At 33.3% G+C, this 23,062-nt stretch overlaps 3 protein-coding genes across 5 annotated transcripts; 1 reads left to right on the top strand and 2 right to left on the bottom strand.

The window, feature by feature from the left end:
* Positions 1-124: 124 nt before the first annotated feature.
* On the bottom strand, positions 125-1,735 carry LOC119602599 (probable trafficking protein particle complex subunit 2). 2 transcript variants are annotated; one of them, XM_037954192.1, is made up of 3 exons: positions 830-889; positions 651-745; positions 125-587 (listed from the first exon to the last, which is right to left on the bottom strand). In XM_037954192.1, the coding sequence occupies exons 2-3, from the start codon at positions 735-737 to the stop codon at positions 255-257; spliced, it is 420 nt and encodes a 139-aa protein (XP_037810120.1). In that variant the 5' UTR covers positions 738-745; positions 830-889; the 3' UTR covers positions 125-254. The 2 variants fall into 2 exon arrangements, with proteins under 2 accessions (XP_037810120.1, XP_037810121.1); XM_037954193.1 differs by lacking the exons at positions 651-745; positions 830-889 and adding an exon at positions 1,582-1,735.
* Positions 1,736-3,145: 1,410 nt separating this feature from the next.
* LOC119602611 (F-box only protein 28) lies at positions 3,146-5,673 on the top strand. Of its 2 annotated transcripts, XM_037954210.1 has the most exons (5): positions 3,146-3,426; positions 3,503-3,630; positions 3,716-4,065; positions 4,180-4,379; positions 4,743-5,673. In XM_037954210.1, exons 1-5 carry the CDS (start codon positions 3,343-3,345, stop codon positions 5,160-5,162), a joined length of 1,182 nt encoding a protein of 393 aa, XP_037810138.1. In that variant the 5' UTR covers positions 3,146-3,342; the 3' UTR covers positions 5,163-5,673. The 2 variants fall into 2 exon arrangements, with proteins under 2 accessions (XP_037810138.1, XP_037810137.1); XM_037954209.1 differs by having other exon boundaries at positions 3,716-4,379.
* A 2,369-nt stretch (positions 5,674-8,042) lies between these two features.
* On the bottom strand, positions 8,043-21,911 carry LOC119602610. The gene is made up of 5 exons (XM_037954208.1): positions 21,356-21,911; positions 9,411-16,242; positions 9,176-9,334; positions 8,728-9,031; positions 8,043-8,157 (listed from the first exon to the last, which is right to left on the bottom strand). The coding sequence occupies exons 1-5, from the start codon at positions 21,463-21,465 to the stop codon at positions 8,114-8,116; spliced, it is 7,449 nt and encodes a 2,482-aa protein (XP_037810136.1). The 5' UTR covers positions 21,466-21,911; the 3' UTR covers positions 8,043-8,113.
* Positions 21,912-23,062: the final 1,151 nt, after the last annotated feature.

Below are 23,062 nucleotides of genomic sequence, written 5' to 3'. Positions count from 1 at the left end.
CTGTATTATCCTATTCTCTTTTAAAAACGGCTTTAATTTACATTTTAACCAGACATGTAATATAGAGAACGTACTTTTCTACGGATTCTACCTTGTTATTGTTATATTGTGTCCTAGAGCATAATGAGTTTTTAGAAACAATCATAGATTTATTTTACAAATTTAACTATGTATGTATATGATTTATTTAAAATTAAAAACTTATTTATATATTTATTACGTACAACTACAATTTATATTAAAAATGAATGCATTTAAGATAACAAATATTTTCTACCATACAATTGAGCCTTCTTCTCAAACATGGGAGATTTAATAGGCGTATTTACTTTATAGAACGAATTCATTGAATATTTTACATAAGTCTCATAGACCTCATTAAAGAAATTCTTAATGCCTTCATCATTTTTATTGTCGTGGACAATAAGAAATCGTATCTGACTGGCAGTAACGAAAGCAGATACAAACCATTGATTAAATCGATCTATTGATTTCAAATGCATATTGGGAGTTTTCCATTTGTGTTCATCGACTAAATCCAAAGCTGCATGAGCTATAAACTGAGATAAATGACGATGATCTTCTTTCTGGAAAGAAATTAAGGGGAATATTAATAATGGATATCTAGGATTCATCGATTATGAACTTACTCTCATTTCTTTGCTAACTGTTGTGAATTCCATTTCAAATATAGGATTATCATTGTGGCCCACAATAACGAAATAAAATGTGGGCATTTTGACTTCTTAATATATATTTTTATTTGGAAAAGGATATAAGAAAAAAATATTCAATTATACAAAAATTGTTGATGACGATTTATTGTTACCTTTTTTAGATACAGCTGTAAAGGTGAATCAATAAAGGGTGAAATCAGTAAGAAAATATTTATTTTGTATTTCCCTTATTCACAAACAACATTTTTATTTTATAAAAGGTTTATAAAACAAAATTTCCATACAAAATCTAATTTATAAACCGTTTATAAAATAAAAATTCGGTTTGTGAATAAGGGAATATGTATTTGCTAGTGATATTTTTTATGTATAGAGTTTGACAATAAATTGTCATACATAAAAACAATCAAATGCTCAAATGACTTCACCTTGTATGAATTCTCCTTGACAGCTGTGTATAAAGCAAATGTAGCCAGATTTTCGTGAAATTGAGTAAAGGGTTTAAAGCTGTGGTAATAGACCTCTTGTAAATATGATGTTTTGTTGTAAATTTATATACATAATACATATGTATATACCCTACGGCTGGCAAATTGGTCCAGTTTATTGACTTTTCTCTGGTCTAGTATATTTTTTTTTGAGTTGTATATGGACTATTTTTAGGAGGATATGGTCTATTCTATAGATAATACTATTGTCTAGTCTATAGTACACTCTTGTCGTTTATTTCTAGTATATGTGTAGTTTATAGACTATTGACTAATCTACTGAATAGTCTATAGACTAGTATGTTGTCTATAAACCAGTATATTTTCTAGTTAATATATTAGTAGTTAATATATTAGTAGTAAATTAAGGGGAATATTAATAATGGATATCTAGGATTCATCGATTATGAACTTACTCTCATTTCTTTGCTAACTGTTGTGAATTCCATTTCAAATATAGGATTATCATTGTGGCCCACAATAACGAAATAAAATGTGGGCATTTTGACTTCTTAATATATATTTTTATTTGGAAAAGGATATAAGAAAAAAATATTCAGTTATACAAAAATTGTTGATGACGATTTATTGTTACCTTTTTTAGATACAGCTGTAAAGGTGAATCAATAAAGGGTGAAATCAGTAAGAAAATATTTATTTTGTATTTCCCTTATTCACAAACAACATTTTTATTTTATAAAAGGTTTATAAAACAAAATTTCCATACAAAATCTAATTTATAAACCGTTTATAAAATAAAAATTCGGTTTGTGAATAAGGGAATATGTATTTGCTAGTGATATTTTTTATGTATAGAGTTTGACAATAAATTGTCATACATAAAAACAATCAAATGCTCAAATGACTTCACCTTGTATGAATTCTCCTTGACAGCTGTGTATAAAGCAAATGTAGCCAGATTTTCGTGAAATTGATACCGCAGAAATTAAGGCGTATTCAGAGAAGGAAAAAGAATAATTCTTAAGTTATTGGTTTACAAATATTTTTTCAACTTTAATGTCATTCATTTTTTGTAAATATAGCGTTCTAATATAGCTGATTTTAACAAAATGTATGTACCACAAGATAGTTCTTTTTATTCCGAGTACAAAAAGAGAAACAAATTTCTTTCAAAACTTGAGCAAAAATTCACTTTTTTATATGAAGTTTCCTATATGAAATGTATGTGTTTACTGCCGGTCCACACTAGTAAACATTTTTTGGGAAACTTTTGATTTTGCGTTAGAGAGAAAGAATATCATTCATCTCTCTTGCGGTACGGAGTTTCTCGTACTCGGACACTTGTTTTGTACAACAACAAATCAATGCAATTAATACGTAGTTTCTGAAACAAAAGTTTCTATGTGTGGACATTAAGGAAACTTCAAAAGAGAATTAAGAAAAAGTTTCTCAACAAAAGTTTCCTAGTGTGGACCAGGTTTTATGTTTTGAACACCGCAAAACTACCTCTGGCGAAAAAATTGTATAGGATATTGTAGAAAAAATTAATAAAATATACATACTTGTTTGTGTATTGAACGCAGCAAAAGTACACCAAACGCGTTGAGGCGGAAACGCGTTCTACGGAACAACGATCTTTCTTTTAATGTTTTTTAAAAATGTTACTGTTTTAAAAATCAAAATTTAAAGGTTTTATCTATTTTTTTTTAATATTTCCTTTCATTGTTGGTGAATTTTTTTTAATTTTAGTTTATTCTTATTCAACACCCAACAAAATACAACCCTGATCAGCTGCCGATGCGTCAAAATTTAAAAGTTGCTGAACTTTTCGCGGCGGACGCGTTATAAACTACAGTGTGTAACTTGTTAAACTAAAATACACTATTTCAACTCTTTTTGACAGAAACCTATAACGCATTGCGCGTACAGCGGGTGTTGTGTACTTCTATTTAAATGAGCAAAAAATTTCAGTTCAACTCTGTCTTGTCGTTTCTTTGCGATCTATGTTTGTACTGGCAACCCTAACACAAGTCGTTTGTTGGTGTAATTACGGCTTTGCAAAATATTTAATTATTTTCGTCTTCTTCATTGTTTTATTTATCGTTCAAAACATTCTAGATCCAAAAACATTAGAAAGATTAGGAAAACACGTTAAGGGATAATACTTAACAAAATTTTCCACAAAAATTGTAAAATTTTTTCAAGAAGACGCAAAAATGAATATTTTTGATTTGCCAAATGTGATGTTAATCGAAATTTTTGAGTACCTCAGTTACGACGAAGTGTCCAAAAAAAGATTGGTAAGTACTAGGCAAAAACAAATAATTTGTTGCCCAATTAATGTAAACAATTGAAAAATTTTCCACTTAATAAAAGGTATGTAGACGTTTCGATCAAATTGCCCAACAAGTTCTCAATGGAGGCTTCAATAAGGTCATTAAGCAACACAGTGTTAGCTTCAAACGCATCAAAGCTTTACTGCCAAGACGGGAGTCGGAGAGACGGTAATGAATGAATGACATTGATATATATATACATATATTATTTTCATTCGGGTCCATATATTAATTTTTTTTTTTTAATTTTTAGAAATCACTGCCTAGCACGTCATGCCGATATACTTACTTCCATTGAAACCAGAATCTCGATGCTATCCATGACTTATACTAAATATATGGACCTAAATCTATGCTGCTTTATACCCGGTCGTGTACTTGATGAAATTTTTCGCATTTTACGTTTAATATCGAAAACTAATAAACCACTGAGGCCTCACGAGGTTTTGCAAGAGTTACGTGACATTTCATCGATGGCCATCGAGCATTTTGATGAAAAGATTGCCAATAATCTTAAGAAAACATTTGCCGACTCCAGTAAAATGTGTGGTGGTAGTGGTTATTGTGCGGATACTAGACGATTGGCAGCGACTAGTGGTTTGGGTAATATATCGTTCAGTGGCATGGGAACTTCAAATCCCGCAACATTAAATAGTGCCGCAGTCTCTTTATACGGTAATAATTCATATGTTCTGGAACCTCTTACACAACGTTTAGGTTTTATTGGCGAACGTCTAAGTGGAAATTCACTAAAAACAACTTTGAATGAAAGCGAACCTGTACAGTCTTCATTGCCATCAACATCTGCAGGATTTCTGGAACATTATCAACACCCTGTTGGAGGATGCCCAGAAGCTCGCACAACCATGATGTACTTTAAGAAACTAGAAACTGAATATAAGAAGGGAATTGTCAAGGTAATTGTGTTAATGTGTTAATGGAATACAGTAAAGAAAGAATTGAGATGTTTACCCAAATAAGGACTTTTATCATATTACAAATTATTTGCCGTATGTTTTCAAAATAATTTTGGGTTTAGTAATAATGTTCATAAGATGGACAACATTTATTAAAAAGTATTTACTCCATTATTACCATTTTCATAAAAATACCTAAGAAAATAAGTTTTACTAAGGAAATTAAAAAAGAAAATAACAAATAGTCATCACTAGGCCACACAAATTTTATTGGGAATAATCGTAAAATCGAAAAAAGCTAAATTTTGTGTTTTTATTTGATCACATGTACATATTTCCAAAATAATATGTATTATCTTGCAGATGCATCGTATGCAGCAGGTGCAAAATCTACAAAATAAAAGATTGCAACAAACCTTAAGTTCAGTTGCCGAATTAAACGTACAAATTGTGGAATTAAAGAAACGTTTGGAAGATGTCGATGCCAAAAATCGCGAAATATCGGCCAATATAAGACATATTAGTGGTGGTGAACCCACTAAAGCTGAAAATGTAAATACTACTACAGCCAATAAAATTGATGGCAATAATGATGCAAAGGATGAAAAAACTTCAACTAGCCCCAGTACAAGCAGCTCAGTAACAATGACATCGGATAAGAATTCGAAGAAAAGACGTATCGATGATGATGGTCACTTGCTTACAAAACCAATAGAAGATGCTATTGAGAAACCTGAAGAAAACTGTGATCTACAAGTGAAAAAAGCCAAACTGCAATCTTAAATTGATCAAAAATTAAAGTATTTACATAATTCTAGTGTTTTTGCTTTCGCTATAACATCTATCAATCAAATTCTATTAGTTATAATTTTCATATGCATACATTATTTTTTACATGTATTTCATTACTTTTTTTTAATATTTAAAAAATATAAATACATATGTACTAAATAAATATATATTTTGTAATAAAAATATATATATACATAAAGAATTATCGTTTGCTGAAATATAAAATTAACAATTATATGGATTTCATTTTATATGTGTAATCAAATAATTTTCTAAGGTACTACTATCAAACATGTTAAATACTTTAATTAGTATGTTATTTAAAATTGATTTTTTTACTTCTGAAAAACATCTGTAGTTTTATATTTAATTTAACGATATATAAGTGTATGTATTCAATATTATGAATATGTTACGAATTAAATACATATTATGAATTATTTTATAAATATTACATTAATTTTCTTTTATAGAAAAAATATTGCAGAAATAAAGATTTTTTATAATTAATGTGTTTTTATTTTCGAGAAAAAGATTAGTTCATTCTGATTTAAGGGTCTGTTCTGAAATACATCACTGCACAGTCTCTGATTAGTTTTCGATGCGGATACAAATAAGTTGTTGCGTAGTTTATACGCACTTTTTTGAGCATCATATGTACATTTGTGATGTTTTTCCTACGTACTGCGCATCAGATGCATTTACGAACAGGCCATAAACTATTTAAAGATTTTTTTATTTCATTTTTTAATTTTTGTTTTTGACAAGTCATAAAATGTGCATCACATTATACATTTCCGAACAGGCTCGAAATTAACAGCCACATACACAAATCTATTCACAACAATAAGAATTAAGTTGTTCAAAAAGGAGTTATGTTTTCATGATTTCTTTATTCGTCCCTATTCTGTATTTGAATTCGAATCGAAATTTTCACCGTTTGGCAAATTTGATATTCATCATTTTGATACGCTCTGTCACTAAAATAACGACAGAATACACACAATCTTAAAGCACGATTCTCATTAACAAGCTAATGTTAAAATCAAGCACGATACTTCTGAAGTCAAGTGGAAATTCTTCACATTTGCAGACTCAACTTTGAAAAATTGTTACATTTTAAGAATAGATTTTAAGAATAGATTTAATTCATTCGGAAGAAAAAACGAGCCCTTTACCCTATTATATTTTCCTTCGGCTATATTTCCTTCCCATTTTCATAATCCTAGTTATAAACTTCTAACGCTATCCTTCCTTTGTCTGGGTAACAATCTTGTAACGATGCGAGGTCTTTACTACATTATGTAGTCATGGTCTTGTAAAGGTAATGTTAGCAATATGTGAACGAACGAAGGAGATTATAAAGGTTTCGAAGAAGTGACATGTTAGACTGTGATTTGGACAAACTATTGGGGATATTAAGACTCCATTGGAAAACTTGTGCCACTCAGAAGTTTAGAGAAATTAGTCTGCTTTCTGAATGTTGGCATGATATCTGTAGTAGAAATATATGATATTATTGTAGAAACGCAGAGTTATCGAATCCCACTGATGAAGACTTGTGGATCCAAAGTAGTCAATCGGAAGAAGGTCGTCCACATGGCGTAAATGATGCCAAAATTGTTCAGCGGGTCATCGTGAAAGTGTTCCAAATACTGGACGAACCAAGGAGAATATGTCGTAGTACAATACCAAGAATTTTCAGGATTTCTTGCTAAGATGGAGCAGAGAAATCGTGCGTCGTTTGTTTGTGAATTTCTTAGAATATGTTCGTAAGAAAGCAACAGTAAATTGAAGATACATGAAAGAAAACTTTTCATTTTTACAACTTTGTATGCACATGCGTTCTAGCTCTGGTACGTTAACACTCAAACAGAGAACTGTTAACTTAACAGGAGGTTTGTAACTTGGGTTATTACACATTTCTTTATAATTTTCTATTTACATACTATTTATGTTTATTGAGAACAAAAACTAATTGATATTTAATTTTAAATACTGTATTTATGAATTTTTATATTTGATTTTTATTGTTGCACATTTGTTAATATCTACATTCTATAATAATACATCAATATATATTAATATATATAGATATGGAAATAAAGTTAACAAAAATATAATTAGTTGAAAAAATAAAAGATACAAATAATTATTATAAAACATAAGTAAATATCCATTTAAATAATGACAAAGTTATTGGTAAACCAGAATTATTTGTTAAAAAAAAAACATAAAATACTTTTAGTAGTTTTAAAAACTACTTTTTTATTTTGTGTATAGATTATTGGAAAAATAAATGAAAATGAAAATTATTTATATACTTGTATAAGGAATCCACATTAAAATATATAATATATTAGATCATTTCATTAAACAAATAAAATAAATTGAGGTCATTATAAAACTATGGTCTGCCATACATACTTATACAACTAGTTTTTTCTTTTTTTTTAATTATTATTTGTTTTACATTTTTTATTTAAGGATTAATACAAATCTAATGCTAGTTTATAATTCTAACAAATCAATATAGGCTTGGGTTTCAATTCATTTTCTTTTTTATTATTATTTATTTTGTATTTTAATTCAATGCAAAACTTTCAAACATGAAATATAAATTGAATTATCTTTGATGTCGAACAGTTAATAGGTTATTTAAAAAAAATGAGAAGCTTATCTACCATATATTGTTTATTTTTTGTTATAGCTAATACATATTATTAAGTGTTTATTATTTTGCAAAAGAAATAAAATTTATTTTTCACTGTGATATAAAAAAAGAAGGAATTTCAAAATTTGCCATTATGTATGTATATTAAAATTGCAATTTTTTCATTTCTGGAATATTTATTATAATGTTATTTTTTTTTTAATTTGTATTCATACATTGAAATACATTATTTACAAGAACAAGGGTATGTTGTGTTAGATTTTTACAGTTAATCTAAGCGAAATTCCAAAGCAGATGTACAAGTCCACAATGCTTAAAAACAAAACAAAAATATAATAAATCAGACAAAAATTTATTAAATAAATTTCACCACTTCTTGAGATCGTTATCAAATTAAAAAATAGTTCTCTTTTCAAAATGTAAATTAAAAATCAGAATGTATTTTATTTCGAAGTAATTATGAATTATTTTCACATATGTAATGAAGCTGGCTGATAACCGCTTTGGTAGATTTAAAAATCGATTTTATTCAGAACTTTTTTATTAAAAAAGTTCATGCTCTAAAGAATAAAAAGTATGTAAGAGTTTCACGTTCGGACTAAAATGTATAAGTTTATAGTAAAAAATAGAACTCTTAATTTTATTCAGTTAAAATTTAAATTCATTATACATATGTATGTATGTATAAATAATTTCGCTTAGATCAACTACTGTATTTATAGAATTGTGAAGATTGTTTCCAGTTAACTTTTTTTTTTTGTAAAGTTAAACTCATTTGCATTTTATTTACAAAGAGGAAATAAAATGCATTTTATAAAATTTTCTTTTTCTTTCTCTTTTTTGTGGAAAGTTTAGAATTATACAACTATTTTTGTTTCTTACCAGTTACTGCACGTTTTTGTTGTATTTTATCTTTCAGATTCTTAATGAGGTTCTCAATATCGTCGATATTATAGGCATAAATAAGCTTACATTGTTTGGCTTGTATGTTGCCATTATTGAGATTTTTCAAAGCATGTTGAAGGCAGTAAACGTTACCTTCATCAGTGCGCACCATTGAAATGTAAAGATTTGCACGGCAAAGATCACATTCGCTTTCAATGGATTTATGTGGAGGCTGTTGTTGTTTTTTACCTTTACCACTTTTTTCATTCGAAACTTTTTCCGTTGAAGTTACACCAGCAGCCTACAAATAAATATTGTAATGTTTAACTTTAGAAAACTGTATCAAAATATTGAGTACATATTATGTTGCTAAATTAGCAACAACTCTTTTAATTATGCTACAAAATACTACAATTTTTGTATGTGGTAATAATAGAAAACTCACCTTAAGTTGCTCTCTGGCAGCAGTTTCTTTTTCAAATACCTCCTTTAGCATTGGTAGCATCTGTTGTAAGGTATCAGGAGTAACACGTTGGTCATAACCTAAGGCAAACAATAATTGTTCCAATGAGAACATAGCAGGTTCGCAGCTGTCATGGATATCCTAAATGAAGTAAACAAATAATATTGTTTAAATAACAATAATGGTGGAAAATGATAACACTTTATTATTGACTTACTCTAAAGTCATCTTTAGCTAAATCTAGCCAGGACGATGTTGCGAAATAGACACTCTCCGATACCACATAACCAGTTGCTAAACTTGATGTATAGGCTCGGGGAAATACTACGATGAACTCTCCAGGTTTCTGTTCAATACGACAGAGCGACACACCACGGTCGGTAAGCATATGTGGAGGTACCATAACAGTATCACAGGGTAACCAAATGGTTTTATTTTGACAGTGAGTAGGAATGAGTGAGGTCAGAGCAGCCCTAAAGTTAGCACTTTGATCGTCTGGTATGCCGTACCAAAGCTTCGAGGCACCGGTATGCAAATATTCAATCCACGACAAACCGTGAGGGTCGCGATACCAACAACAGGCCGAGAAAAGCATTCCGACATGCAGCGTTGGTACGGTTACACCCATGACAGGTCCCAAAGAACGCAACACTGAGCCAGTGTTGTTTGTAAGCACTTTTAGATTCCAGGGGTGTCTGGCATAATTTGATCCTTTGCCCTTCGGTCCGGGACTGGGAAAGCCGAAACCCCAACCAGAGGAATCTATTGAACCGGAATGTACACATACATGACTATCACGAACGGCCACATGGCGCCAAAACTCTGCTTCAACTTCATTAACGGTGGGCTCAGTATTCTTAAACCAGAGAGCCATTGTATTCCGTGCAATACGATAAAATTGACTCAATGGCATACTACGCCCCTTAACAATACACTCCATTGATACACCATCAACTTCTTCTTCAGACTCTTCTTCGTCATTCTCCGATGACACATCGTCTTCTTCATTGGAAACGCTTTCAGTGTTAACAAAGCGATCCGCGTTGCGTCTGGCGCGTGCTTCTCGTTTCGCCCAATCAGCTTCAACTTCATCAAAAAGTTTTTGCCGTTCGGCTGGCGAGAGTGTATCATATGGAAGCAAGTATTTGCAATAAATGTCATCTAATTTGGTCACGCGATCCTGCGCCAGTTTAGGAATGCACATTTCCTCAGCAACTCGGGCCCATTTCTTCTTCTCAATAACCTCCTTCAGACCACCCAGCTCTTGGACGGTGTGATAAAGGCGTGGTAAATCTACTTCCATACCACCTATCCAGGGTGGATGATTCATCACTATACTTTGAGTGGCTAAGTACTTTTTAATTGCACTTAACTCTTTTGCACTAGGACCCCATCGGTGTAATAATTTATGCACATATTGATTATAGGCCGTGAAGCGCATTTCGTCGGATATGCGACATTCAGGTTTAAAGGAAGCTGGTGGTATAATCTTACAGATGCCAAATCTAGCTGCAATGGGCGTAATACGTTCTATAAACTCAATAGGATCTGCAAACTCCTTCTCAGAGGGCCGGAAAATAGGAGCTTCCACCATTTGTGTGGGGTCATCGTGACGAGGGAAGGCTGTGTTATTAGCCATTTTAATGGGAGTGTCGTCTTTAAACTTTTTATTCGAACTATGGGCACCCGTACCGCTGCCAGAAGCACCTGCAGCAGCAGCTGCTGCAGCATTGCGCGATTTAACCGAGCCGGAAAACAGAGATGAATTCGAATTGACACGTTGTAAAGCACCACTGCCACCACCTCCGCCAGCAGATGTAGATGGACCTTGAGCAGCTGAATCTCCTTTGAATCGTGGTTGCACAGTTCCAATTGGTACATTTTTTAAACTATTCGAACATGAGTTTGTCGCCGCTGCTGCTGCGGCTGAAGTAGATGCACCCGATACTTTCTTGTCGCTCGTCATTAAGTTTTTTACGATATCTGAGACGTTCATAGTATCTGGCAGTGGTTTAGTGTTCGATCCCATTTGAGCCTTAGTCACAAGCGTAGCATGCATAATAACTTTTTGATTGGGACCATCGGGACCTTCACGACCCAATTTAACAGCCACTCCCTGAATTCCACCGTCACCATCACCACCAGTACCAACGCCTTGTAATGGTATGTAGAATGTATGGCCATCCCCTGAATCTGATTCAGCGTCATTAGCCGGTGGCTTTGGTTCACTCTGAATGTTTTTCTTGCCACCCTTTCCTCCCTTTGTAGTCTTTGTTGTAGTTTTATCACCGTCAAGGCTTACTTTAACCAATTTTGTTTTTTCCGATGGACTTAGAGTCAATGAAACTGAACTTGTTTGAGAATTACCTCCCGCCAATTCTTTATTGGCAATTTCAGCAACAGCTGCAGCATTTCGCTTTGGTTTCGTGGGTGGAGTACGCTGCACTGCAGTTGGCGTTGTATTAATACCATTATCGACATGCGAGTCCTTTCTGCTCTGTCGTCTGTACGTCGAAGGTTTGTTTGATTTCTCCTGGTCTTCTGCATCGTCTTTATCGAATGAATAAATTGATTTTTCATTCTCGACAGAAAATGCGGTGCCATAAGTTGTTGCCGCGCGTTTATGACTTGTAGTTGTTGATATTTTAAGGTCCGTGTTTTCCTGCTGCTGAAGTTGCTGCTGCTGTTTTGGAGTTTGTTTCTGCTGATAAACCGGCGTACGCTTAGGAGTACGATTAATTGAGTTTGATGTTGAATTTGTATTCCCAACTTCTGGAGGATTTACGGAATCGTTTTGATTCACATTTGTTGGCTTTTCCTCCATGACCACCTCAGGCGCAGCCTTTTTACGATTTTGTTTATTAGAAGTGGCTGTCGTTGTCGGAGTTGTGACCGGAGATGGTGGAGCTTTCTTTTGATTCAAAGATTTTTGGTTAGAATTTTGTTTAGCAACTGTCAAGGATTTATTTGTTGTAGTTGAAGCCGTCTCCTTCTCAGCAGATTTGCTCTGTTTGGTCTCGTTTGTTGAAGTTTTGGTGGTAGGTTTATCTTCTTTAGCCTTTTTCTCATTCTTTTTCTCGGATTTATCTGATTGTGTAAGTTTTTCGTCCACATCTACACTTCCTGGATCGGGCGACTGTTTGTTGGCCGGCGTTTTGTCGAATATCAAATTCATTACCGGGGAAGTCTTCTCCATCTCCTCATCTAATCGGGGACTCGTAGGTTCAATAGGTTTAATGTCTTCCTTTCTACTATTAATTGCACTGGTAGACGCAACAACGGGGGTGGCTTTGAGAGAAGGTCCTTTAGCAGACCAAGCACTTTCACTTTTACCCAAATCACGAGTGGCTTTTGACGAAGAACTAAATGAAGTGCTTTCCTTGTCATCACGAGTTGGTGGCGGTGTAGAGCTGAAGTTGTTTGGTCTTAAATCTGAATCAAAATCATCATCAAGATCGTCTTGAATTTCATCAGGATTCGAAGAACACTCAATTAGCCATTTGTGTATTTGTTCGTGGGTCATATTCACTTTAGCTTTGCGCCTCTCTTTTCCAGAAAGTTGATCACCAATATAACTTTCGGTTGGAACTACAGGACCTAGGACAGGTTTATGAATTGAACCGCATTTTCCCAATGTACACTTTGTATTATCGGGGCCAGAACTTTGGGCCAAACTCACACTCGCAATACCAAATATTTTTCCAGATTCCTCTTTGCTTGGCATTAAATTAGCCGCAAGTATGCTACCGATTTCGTCCTTCAAGGGATCGTTGCTCACCTGGCCGGCAACTGATGTTGATGCTGCTGGATTATTTCCCATAAAGTTCATGTTGCTGGATATCAGCGTTTTAGGACTCATTGCTACATTCGGAGCCGAAAGGGACGAGTTCTTTAATAAACCACTGCTTGAACCAGACATATCAAATTTCACTGGTGAAGGTGAGGGAAAAGCATTATTATTTCCAGTATTATTTCCAGGACGAGATAGAGTATTGCGATCAAATTTAGGCGTTAAAAAGTTGGGATTAATTTTTGGCGAGGGATATGCCTCGATTGGTGGTGGATATGTAGTTGGAGGAGTTTGATATTTTATTGGCGACTGAGCAGTCATTTGTGATGGAGGAGTTGTCAGATGAGAAGTGACAGTGTTTGAGGGAGGTGCCACAAGCGAGGGATTCTTCACAGATTGCACGGGAAATTGTGGTAAACTTGAAGTTGGCCGTATGTGTGATGAATGATAGTGGACTGGAGATTGTGGAACATACATGGGCGATTTTCCAAAATTTGTATTGATACCAGCTGCAATATTACCTGTGGGCGACGCTGGAGGGATGCCATATGTTGCTGGCACATTTAAAATCTTCGATGTTGGTATGGGCGACTTCTTTTCAATACTTTTAAATGGTGATTGTGATGTAGGCGTAACTGGAGCTGGAGGCTGAATATTACATGTTATTGGTGAAGTAATTGTCGTTCCCATTATACCGCTAATTGTAGAAGATGTTGCTAATGCCGTAGTCGGCGCCACACATGTTGTTACAGGTGCTGTTTGTGTTAATGGTGGAGTTAGTTGAGCATGTGTGGTAGTTGTGGTGGTAATAGATTTGGTAGTTAATGGTAGCATAGAGAGACTGATTAACCCCCCGCCACTTGAAGCAGGAGGATTTACTGTTGGTAAAGTTGTTGGTGATAGGCACTGACCAACGCCCGCAGACTTTGGAGAATCCTCCCCATCTTTTTCTCCACTTTTCACGTGCGCTTTTATTGCCAAAGGTTCATCATCTGAATCACTGAAGCTTTTTTCTAGTTTACGTTTAGTTTCGTTAAGTTCTTCATTTAAGAGAAAGTCTTCGTCATCCTCTGTACCTGCTTTTGAGGGTTCTGTTTTGCTGTCTTTGACCTCAGCTAAGTTTTCGGTAGATTGTGTCAATTTTGCAATAGCGCCTTTCTTTACGAGCATCCCTTCGATTTCTCGTTTTGGTGGCTGCACAGGTGGCTGTATTTTCGGATTTTTAGGCGGTCGACCCCGACGACCTGTTGTTGATGGCTTTGTTTCTGCAGCAACTACAGTTGAAACTGGAGCAGCTGTGGGCTGCGGTATATCAGCTGATTTCGACTGTTTTAGCGGTGGAGATCCTTTCCCTACTGTCGTAGTATTTCGCTTAAGTTCATTTTCCATTTTTTCCATTTCGCGGACATTTGGTCGATCGAAACTACTTAAAGAAATATCGTCATCATCGTCCTCCGCCATTTGCAACCGATGTCCTATTATACCCATATAAATAGTAGCTGCTTCTTTTGTTTTACGCGATGGTCTCTGATTCCTAGTGGGACTGCCTTGATTATCTTCTGTCTCGTTTTCACCAATATGTTCATTAATTTCAGTTTTTGTTTTCTTACGAGACTGTCTTGCGTTGGTTGATTTTTTAGGGGAATGTGGGGTAGATTCCTTATCTAAATCGTTTAAGACTTCATCATTTTCTTTTTTCTTCAAATTCTTTGCTGCTTGGCCAATAGAACGCTTTCCCTTTGGTTTTGGGGATTCGTCTTCAATTGGTGGCACAATGGTTTCTATAGTCGCAGCTTCCTTTTTATCACTTTCACCCAGTTCCGTTTTAATTTCTTCTTTTTCATTTACTTTATTGGTTTCTTCAATTATTTCTTTTTTTGGTGGATGCTTCTTTCCACGAGGGTTAATTTTCTTAGGACTTGATTTATTCGATCCAGTCTTTTTTAATTTAATCGTTTTAGCCAAAGGTTGTTCATCATCAGACGAAAAATCAAACACATCTAATTGCGTTGGTTTGTTTTTATCATCACCGACAACCGGTTGTTTTGGTATAGTTTTCTCATCTTTATCTGTGGCTTTTGCTTTTGATGATTCATTGACTTTATCAGTAGAACTGTCTGTGGACTTGACTTTATTTAATTTATCAACTGATTCTTCTATATCATCTTTTTTTATTTCATCCTGTGTGTCTTCATTATCTCTATGAGGCACCTTAACAGGCTCAAAAAATGCTCTTTGTCTAGTCATACGCCCAGATGGTTCTGGCGAAGGTATAAAAATTGGTGATTCCTTTTGTCTAGGACGTTTAACCGGGACCTTCTCTTTAACATCTGATTTAACTGATTCTTCTTTTTCTGTCTCTTTGCTGCTCTCTGTTTCTTTTTTCTTATTGATTGAAGTAGGCCTTCCTTTTCGTGATTTTCCTGTAGTTTCACTTTCTTTTGAAGGTGTTTCAGATTTTCTTCCTGAATTTACAGGAGTTTTTGTAATTTTTCGTTCTTTACCATCTACATCCGAATTAAGAGCTTTGCTGTTTTCATCGACCGCTGAGAAGTATTCGTCATCTTCATCTTCTGATAGATGATCAAGCATAACTTTTGATCCTTTTGTACTTGCACGATTTGATCGCCTTTTTGAAGTCTCTGTAGAATTATTGCACTTTTCTTCAGCGTTACTGCGGTTACTGCGACGATTGCCGTCAGCTACAACTTCTGCTCTTTTACGCACAGCGAAAGTGGGTACATCGTTGTCTTCCTCCTCATCAGCGTCATCCCCTTCTGCCACCTCAACTTGTGCTTTTTCGGGATTTTTATTTTGTTCTTCATTTTCAATTGTCTTTGTTTGGGTTTCTTCTGGCACGACTTCATCTTTTTTATTTGGCCCACTATCTTCTTCTTTAGCCGTTAAATTATCTTCTTTTTGTTTAGCATTCTTCGGTGGTCGGCCTTTCTTTCCTTTCTTTTTAATCACTGGTTTAATAGCCGGCTTTTTTGTCGGTCTTTCAGGTTCTTTACTTTTACCCTGATTTAGAAAATCCAAGTGTGGTGGCAAAGCCGAGGAACCACGAAAGCATAGAAATGTTAAAAAATCTTCTGTCTTTGGCCGTTTATTGGGCAAAATCTCCGTTGGTGGCTCACGACTTTCTGATGAAGTACTTGGCCCAGTATTAGATGAGGATGAAGCTGCGATAATGGAACTATATGATGATTGCGGTGCACTCTGTCCTTGTGCAAACTTGCGTTGAGCTTGAACTTTAGTTCTGTGAAAATTAAAGTAGAAAATAATGAAATGAGATGTTAATATTGAAGCTATTATAAATATAGCTAATAATAAGAACACAAGTCCAAAGAAGTATACTAATAAATAATATGTAAAAGAGAAAATTAATGTGATTTGTACAATAAGAACTTCAATTTAAAATTAGAAATTCAAAATATCGAATTTATTAGGCATTTATTTTATATGACTTTTAAACAAGTCAAAGAATTTGTAAAATTGCAGATTCAGATAGTAGAGGTTAATATGTTTCTAATATAAATTGAAATTTACGTTTACAAAAAAATTCAATCTTACACCGAAAAAAATATACACATTTGAAATTTGATAAATCTACATGAAAGACTTTAGTATGACGCAGGTTTTGTAGTCCTCACGATTATGTCAGTCTTGTAGTAAATGAGCGATATGTAAATAACTGAGAATAGAATTAAAATGGGATTTTTTTGCAGTATATTTGTATTGCATATAGGGTTTTGTACAAGATTGGTTTCCGTACATGTGTCACAGATATTTACTGCATGCTTGAAATTAACATATACCGCAGTTAAACGGTAATATTTATACCCAAACATAGCTATGCAACACCTAAGTCCAATCGACCGATAAGTCTTACTTCCTTCCTACTTAAAACCTTGAAACGGATAGTCAAGTCGATTGTATGGTTAAAAGCAGTATACCAGACAATGATCTTATAAGCAGCATGCTTACGTAAAGCGACGATCGGTGAAAACCACTTTAAACGTAGAGGATAGGTTCAACAAGGCACATCGGTGCTGGGCGATATGTAGGAGAGCTATAGGCATGAAATGGGGTCTTCGTCCTACTATGACAATTTGGCTTTATAAAAGTGTAATTAGACCAATTCTAGCTTATGCTTCAATAATCTGGTGGACTGCTTTGGTCAAAAAGTGTATTATCAAACTACTACAGGGAGTTCAGCGTACATGCTGCTTGGGTATAAGTGGTGCCATTTGTAGTACTTCAACCAAGGCTCTGGTAACGTTGTTAGATATTCCACCCATTGAAGCATATTTAAGATATGAGGCGGCGCTTATAGCCGAACGTCTCTTTATTTTAGGCGAACTGCCAAAAGCGGTTAAAGGACACGTCTTCAATGTATACTAATCGCATACCAGACACAGAATATGTTGGAAACTTTGAAACGCTGATCCCAGATAGAATGTCAAGCGGAACATTAGAGCAAATACCAGTAGGAATCAGTTGCCACACAGATGGCTCTAAATTAGAGGGCAAAGTGGGCCTGGGGTTCTATATTGAAGAAACAGAAATATACCACCTAATCATAACACAAGCTTAAAGGCAGAAGTCCGAGCAAAAACGGAATGTGTAAATTGAATTATAATAAATATGGCGCCCACAGGGCTTAATATATTTACCGACAGCCAGAAGGCAATCAGGTGATAGAATTGAATCTAAGCCCGTATTGGATTGTAAGAAAGCTTTAACTGAATATTCTCCCAGAGGTAAGGTTTGAATCATATGGCTACCAGGCCACTCAGGAGCAGTCGGCGACGAAAGAGTGAATGTAATTGCTTTAAAGGGAAGGGAGCTCTAGGTAGTTAACCTGAGAAATCTCTTCAAAATGAGCAAGTCCGAGGTTAGTATGATGGTTCGTATTCTGAGTGGATTACGAGCATATCTATACAAAATTGGATGTGTGGATTCAGGCGAATCTATCTTCGGGATCCAAATTTTCAATAATTCTGTAAGACATGCTTTCGAGAAGTTTCCTATTAGAAATCAGCAAAATCCGTTCATAAATAACGGTGATATGAGCAAAAACCTGAGACAACCTCTGAAAGTTTCATCAAAAAAAGAAAGCAACTACAACAGTACTTATTGCAAAAAACGTACAAAAAACGTCTGGATGTGTGTTGATTTTATTGCTTTGCGTATTTGTTTTTGCTGTTTTGTTTCGTTTGGCGTAAATTGTTGTTGTTTTTTTGTTGTGTTAATGCTTAAGTAATGGTAGAGTCGGGAAAAATTAAATAAAATAAAATTTTATAAAATTAATATTTTCTCTGACTCTTACGTGTTCGATTTAAAAAGATGCTGAAGTGTTGAACATTTTATGTTCCCGCTATTATCAAATCAAAAATTTAAAATTTTCATACTTTATACGTTTTAATGTAAAAAAAACACTTAAACTACGGGATTTAAAAACACCGAAATTTCCGGGATTTCATTTTTTCAAATAAAAAAAAAAAAACGGGATTTTCGGAAATCGAGATTTTTCGTTTGGTATCATTAGTTTTGATCTATTGTTTAGTTTTTATAAACAAGTAAACTAAATACAACAACAATATATTAAACTTAAATAGGAAGCATCTTGAAAGCATGTTTTTTAGAAACAAGATTTTACTTCCGGAACTATCTGAGATCTTCAGAAACTTGATTTCAACAAATATACAGAAAAACATTTTCATTGAGAATATAATCAATAGTAGCTATCTCCTAGAAAACACCCCCACATCCGTTATATAAATTAGTTTGAATAATTTTCTGTTGCAAAACAAGTTTCCTTACTAATTTGAACTGCCTAATGGTTTTTGAGATATCGCTCATACACATATCTTTGATAAATTAAAAAAACATCGTATTCTATTGCTTTTTTTTAGCAATTTGGTTTATTTTAATCCATTAAATTACATAATATATAATATATATTGATATAAAATCAAATTTCTATGGAAGACTCTATCAAATATTCAACCATTCTCAAAAGGCTTCGTGCTTCGGTCAAGTATATGCCATCAAATTATCTTAAAAATTGCGACCAGTACTTTGATAACAAGGTTTACATGACAAACAGACGGACGGACATGGCTTAATAATTTCAGAAAATGATTCCGAGAGGATTGGTAACTTTAAGGTGGACAAAAATCAGTACAAACCCAATATACACTTCCACTAAAGTGAGGTAGGGTATAAAAATCTTCACCAATTAGCGAAATAAACTGATTTTTTGCTCTCCTGAAAACTTATGTTATTTAAGATAGAGACTATTATTGTGTCTAGATATGTATATACTTTATAGGGTGGAAAATGTATTTTGCGGAAATTAAAAAAGAATTGACAAACATATCGCTCATTTACTGTAAGACTGGCATAATCCAAAAAAGTGGCTTTGCATGTTTAAAGACATTTTACTATTTTTTTAAATAAATTTGAACTAATCAAGAGATAGAAAACGTCAATATGTTTCTCATCTAAATTCAAATTTATATTTATCTCATGTTCCTGAAAAGTTTCACTGAAAACATGAGTTTTAATTTTTAAGGTTACAACAAAAAATCGATCTCACACTGAAAATAATAAATTTTATAAATCTATATGAAAGACTTCAGTATGGATTATGACAATCTTGTAGTAAATGAGCCGTATGTATATATATAAATATTATTTACCCCTTCTCCCGAAAGTGAAGTATTGCAGCGAACCATTCAACGGAATTCGTTACAATTTGATGAACTTGGTAAAAAAAAAGAAATTATGACTTTTTTAAATGTAGTATCTTAAAAACAAAATATTTTATAATATTTTTAAATTTTAATATATTTATTAATCAACTAGTTTACATTTTTTATTGTAAATGACACATAAAATCTTTACTAATGCCTCATATTTTTTACTGTGTAGAGCTACATATTTCATGTTCGTTTCAAAATTCCCTCCAAAAGATTAAGTTTTTCGTTCCTTTTAGAAATTATCCATTATTAGAAATATTAAGAAAATTAAATTTGCAATACATATTTATTTATTCTACAAAAACAATAACTATGACCATAGAGAAATTCATTTAGACTTTTGTACGAAGTAGGGCTAATTGTTCAGGATATCATTCCAAGGTAATTTTTGACCATAGAATTAACACAGATTTCGGAGCGACACCTTCAACTGAATTGGTACTGAACTGGTATGTGGTAAACTATAGGAGCTCTAGCAATCTATTTTCATCCGTTTTTATTATATTGTTTTGACAAGAATCGTCTCCTATTAGAGTTCTACCTTAAAAGTGCATTACTCTTCTTAATTAAATCTATTTTTTTTTTACTTTTCTTTACAAAAAATATATTATTTTTTTATAGATCTCTAAGCTAGCAAGTTTTTGAGTTTTAAAATGTAAGCTTATAAGAGAAAAAATGTTTGCTCTCTTTTCATTTCAGAATTACGCCACTTTATAGAGGAATTTGTTAAATATAGAAAGCAAGCCCAAAATTTTATATATGAAGAAATAAAAAAGCATTTTTAGCGAAGCCGGTATTCGATACAGAATCGGGGAGAAAGTTCCTACATTCGTTTAAATAAGGCATGGTCCATGAGGCTACACAAGTTAGTATCAGAAACATCCTTACAAAATTAAGACAATTAACCAAAATAGTTGTAAATAAATATCTATCTGTTCTTTCATTCAAATATGGTGAGTAATATTAAAAAGAAAAAACATTATTGAAAACACTCTTATCTATTACAATTCAAATATCTTTGAAATTACACTTCTAAGATAATAGAAATTTTGTGATTAACAATCAGAGAATAAGATATATGAAAAATTTAAATACAAAAAACATTTACACAGTCATCTCTATAAAAACAGTACCCACCCCCACTATTTTTATAAAAAAAAAAAACAACGAAAACGAAAATAACCGAATAAATGCAACACTATTATACAAAAATAAAATAAAAATTAAATGAAAAGAAATGCTTCAACGTCACCCATTCAAAATTAAATGAACTAAACTGAACTAACCTACTCGTATCGTATCAACAAACATCTCCCCACCATACAAAATGTTCTTTTTTTCCACTACTACACTACGCTTTTAGCAAAGAGTCAGTCAGCCAGTCAGTCGATCGACAAACACCTTAACATACTACGATTGAAATATAGAGACACACAAACAACATCATGCACAAAGATATAACACTAGTATAGTATCCACAGTGCGAAATGCGAATGAATTAAAACAACAAAAATAGTTTAACTGGAGTATTTTGAGTATTTAAATGGTTGATGAAGAATTAATTAAGGTTGTTAAAAAAAGAAATTATAAAATTAACATTTTTACCTTTTGGGCATTTCTGGTGATGACTCTACAGCAGTAGATGATTGTTGCTGTGGTGTCGCTGGTGGTGACGACTCCTTGCGCTTTCGCTTGGAGTCTTTGGAGACCACCATAATTTATTCCGTCGGTTCAACTTTATTATAAACTTATATATTTTTAATTGCTTTTTTTCTTAAGTTCTTTTTTATCAATTTATAATAGAATTATCTATTTCTTCCAAGTAAAACAATTTTTGTTGAATTATCAATATGAAGCAAAAAACTCCAATTACACACAAAACCACCACTTCCCAATAAAAATTTTCATTCGCAAAAAGTCTGTTCGCGTTGCAATCACAAATTTTCTCTTCATATTTTCGTCATTTAATTTTAGCACAATCCTATGAAATTTATAATTTTTTAATAATATACTGTTTATTAAAGTTTTTTATAACATTTTCACTTTACTTTATGTGCATTTAATAAGCAGAAAAATGTAAATTTTTGTACAATTTTTTCTCAATACGACAGCGAAATTTATTTTTCTTTTCATGGCGGACGCTACAGCATTGCCAGATTAAATTTGGTTGTGAAAAGTGTTGTAGATTGACAAACATTATTAAAAGCAATGATTCTCAAACTGTATATGGGGTTACCCCACTGTGGGTGGGTGGTGCCAGATAAACAGATTTTTTAGTTTGTGTAAAATCAAAACATCATCTTAAAAAAGTAAAAAAGGTTTTCAACATTATATTAATAACGATAGGATTTTTACAAGTAATCAAATAAGTAAATATGTATGTAAAAACAATACCGATCACCGTCCTGTGAGTTTTCCAGATTTTATAAATGTTGCTGCCGGCATTTATAATGGATGTATGTGAGTTAATTTGTTTTTATAAGCGAGTCTTACATGGGAATTATGTTCTGTTATGTGTGAATGACTGGTACATATTCTAAAATTATTTAATAACTTCTTTGTTAATTCATAATTTTGACCTTATCATAAACTATTTTTCCCTCTGGCATTACCAGTAGATAAGGCAGTTTTCGTACTACTACCTAATTGTACAATACTGGGTTTTAATTGTTTTTGGTATGTGATCAGACCCCTGCGCCGATTCGGGTTAAAGAGGACTAAGCCTAGCCGCCAACAAAATTTCAAAACCGCTGCCAGTAATTTTTCAGCTTAAGACGACTTGAAATTTTTCGCCATACTTCATTACAAAATTAGCGTCACTTAAGGAGTATAAATATTGTTCCAAAAACCTAGATCTATCTGTCTTTCAAGTGTCTTCAAAAGAAAATAAGATGTCCTTTACTTGAACGTTAAGATAATGAGATTGTTATAAGTTACAAAACTAAATTTCTCTTAGCATATGCCATCAGTTGACTCACCTCTGAGTCCGTTGCCTCGTACGACATATACACCGAAGTCAGTGTGAGCGTGGAATGAGGAAAATGAAAACCAAATTCATTCTATGCCATTCCTTACCTTGTCTTCAGAATACGGGACAAACAAGGAGTTTCCTTTAATCCTGGCACTGTTTTCACCAAATGAGTCACTTGACACCTCTAGAAGGCCCTACACGTTTAAGTCCGTCAATACCTGACCCGAACATCCTTCCTGACCGTGGCGTCCGATATGTTCCTACTAATTAGGTCGACCACCTATCTCTTCGTGTCTTTTCTATCATGTCTTGTTTGGCTTGAAGTTTTGGCAAATAATTTG

This window comes from Lucilia sericata, unplaced genomic scaffold (genome assembly GCF_015586225.1).
Source record: "Lucilia sericata isolate MDLA Ls3-8-SP2 unplaced genomic scaffold, ASM1558622v1 Contig000244F_arrow, whole genome shotgun sequence".
NCBI classification, from domain to species: Eukaryota; Metazoa; Arthropoda; class Insecta; order Diptera; family Calliphoridae; genus Lucilia; species Lucilia sericata.
Note: the sequence above shows the minus strand (reverse complement) of the source record. Positions and strands in the feature narration are given on the sequence as shown.

Excerpts from the sequence above, each read along its gene's own strand:
- LOC119602599 (XM_037954193.1), bottom strand. The coding sequence starts at position 1,668 with ATGCCCACATTTTATTTCGTTATTGTGGGCCACAATGATAATCCTATA. Across the intron at positions 588-1,581 it reads CAGTTAGCAAAGAAATGAGA|AAAGAAGATCATCGTCATTT; the intron begins GTAAGTTCATAA and ends ATTTCTTTCCAG.
- LOC119602610 (XM_037954208.1), bottom strand. The coding sequence starts at position 21,465 with ATGGTGGTCTCCAAAGACTCCAAGCGAAAGCGCAAGGAGTCGTCACCA. Across the intron at positions 9,032-9,175 it reads CTGCCAGAGAGCAACTTAAG|GCTGCTGGTGTAACTTCAAC; the intron begins GTGAGTTTTCTA and ends ATTTATTTGTAG. Across the intron at positions 8,158-8,727 it reads ACAAAAACGTGCAGTAACTG|CATTGTGGACTTGTACATCT; the intron begins GTAAGAAACAAA and ends TTTGTTTTTAAG.
- LOC119602611 (XM_037954209.1), top strand. The coding sequence starts at position 3,343 with ATGAATATTTTTGATTTGCCAAATGTGATGTTAATCGAAATTTTTGAG. Across the intron at positions 3,427-3,502 it reads AAGTGTCCAAAAAAAGATTG|GTATGTAGACGTTTCGATCA; the intron begins GTAAGTACTAGG and ends ACTTAATAAAAG. Across the intron at positions 3,631-3,715 it reads AGACGGGAGTCGGAGAGACG|AAATCACTGCCTAGCACGTC; the intron begins GTAATGAATGAA and ends TTTAATTTTTAG.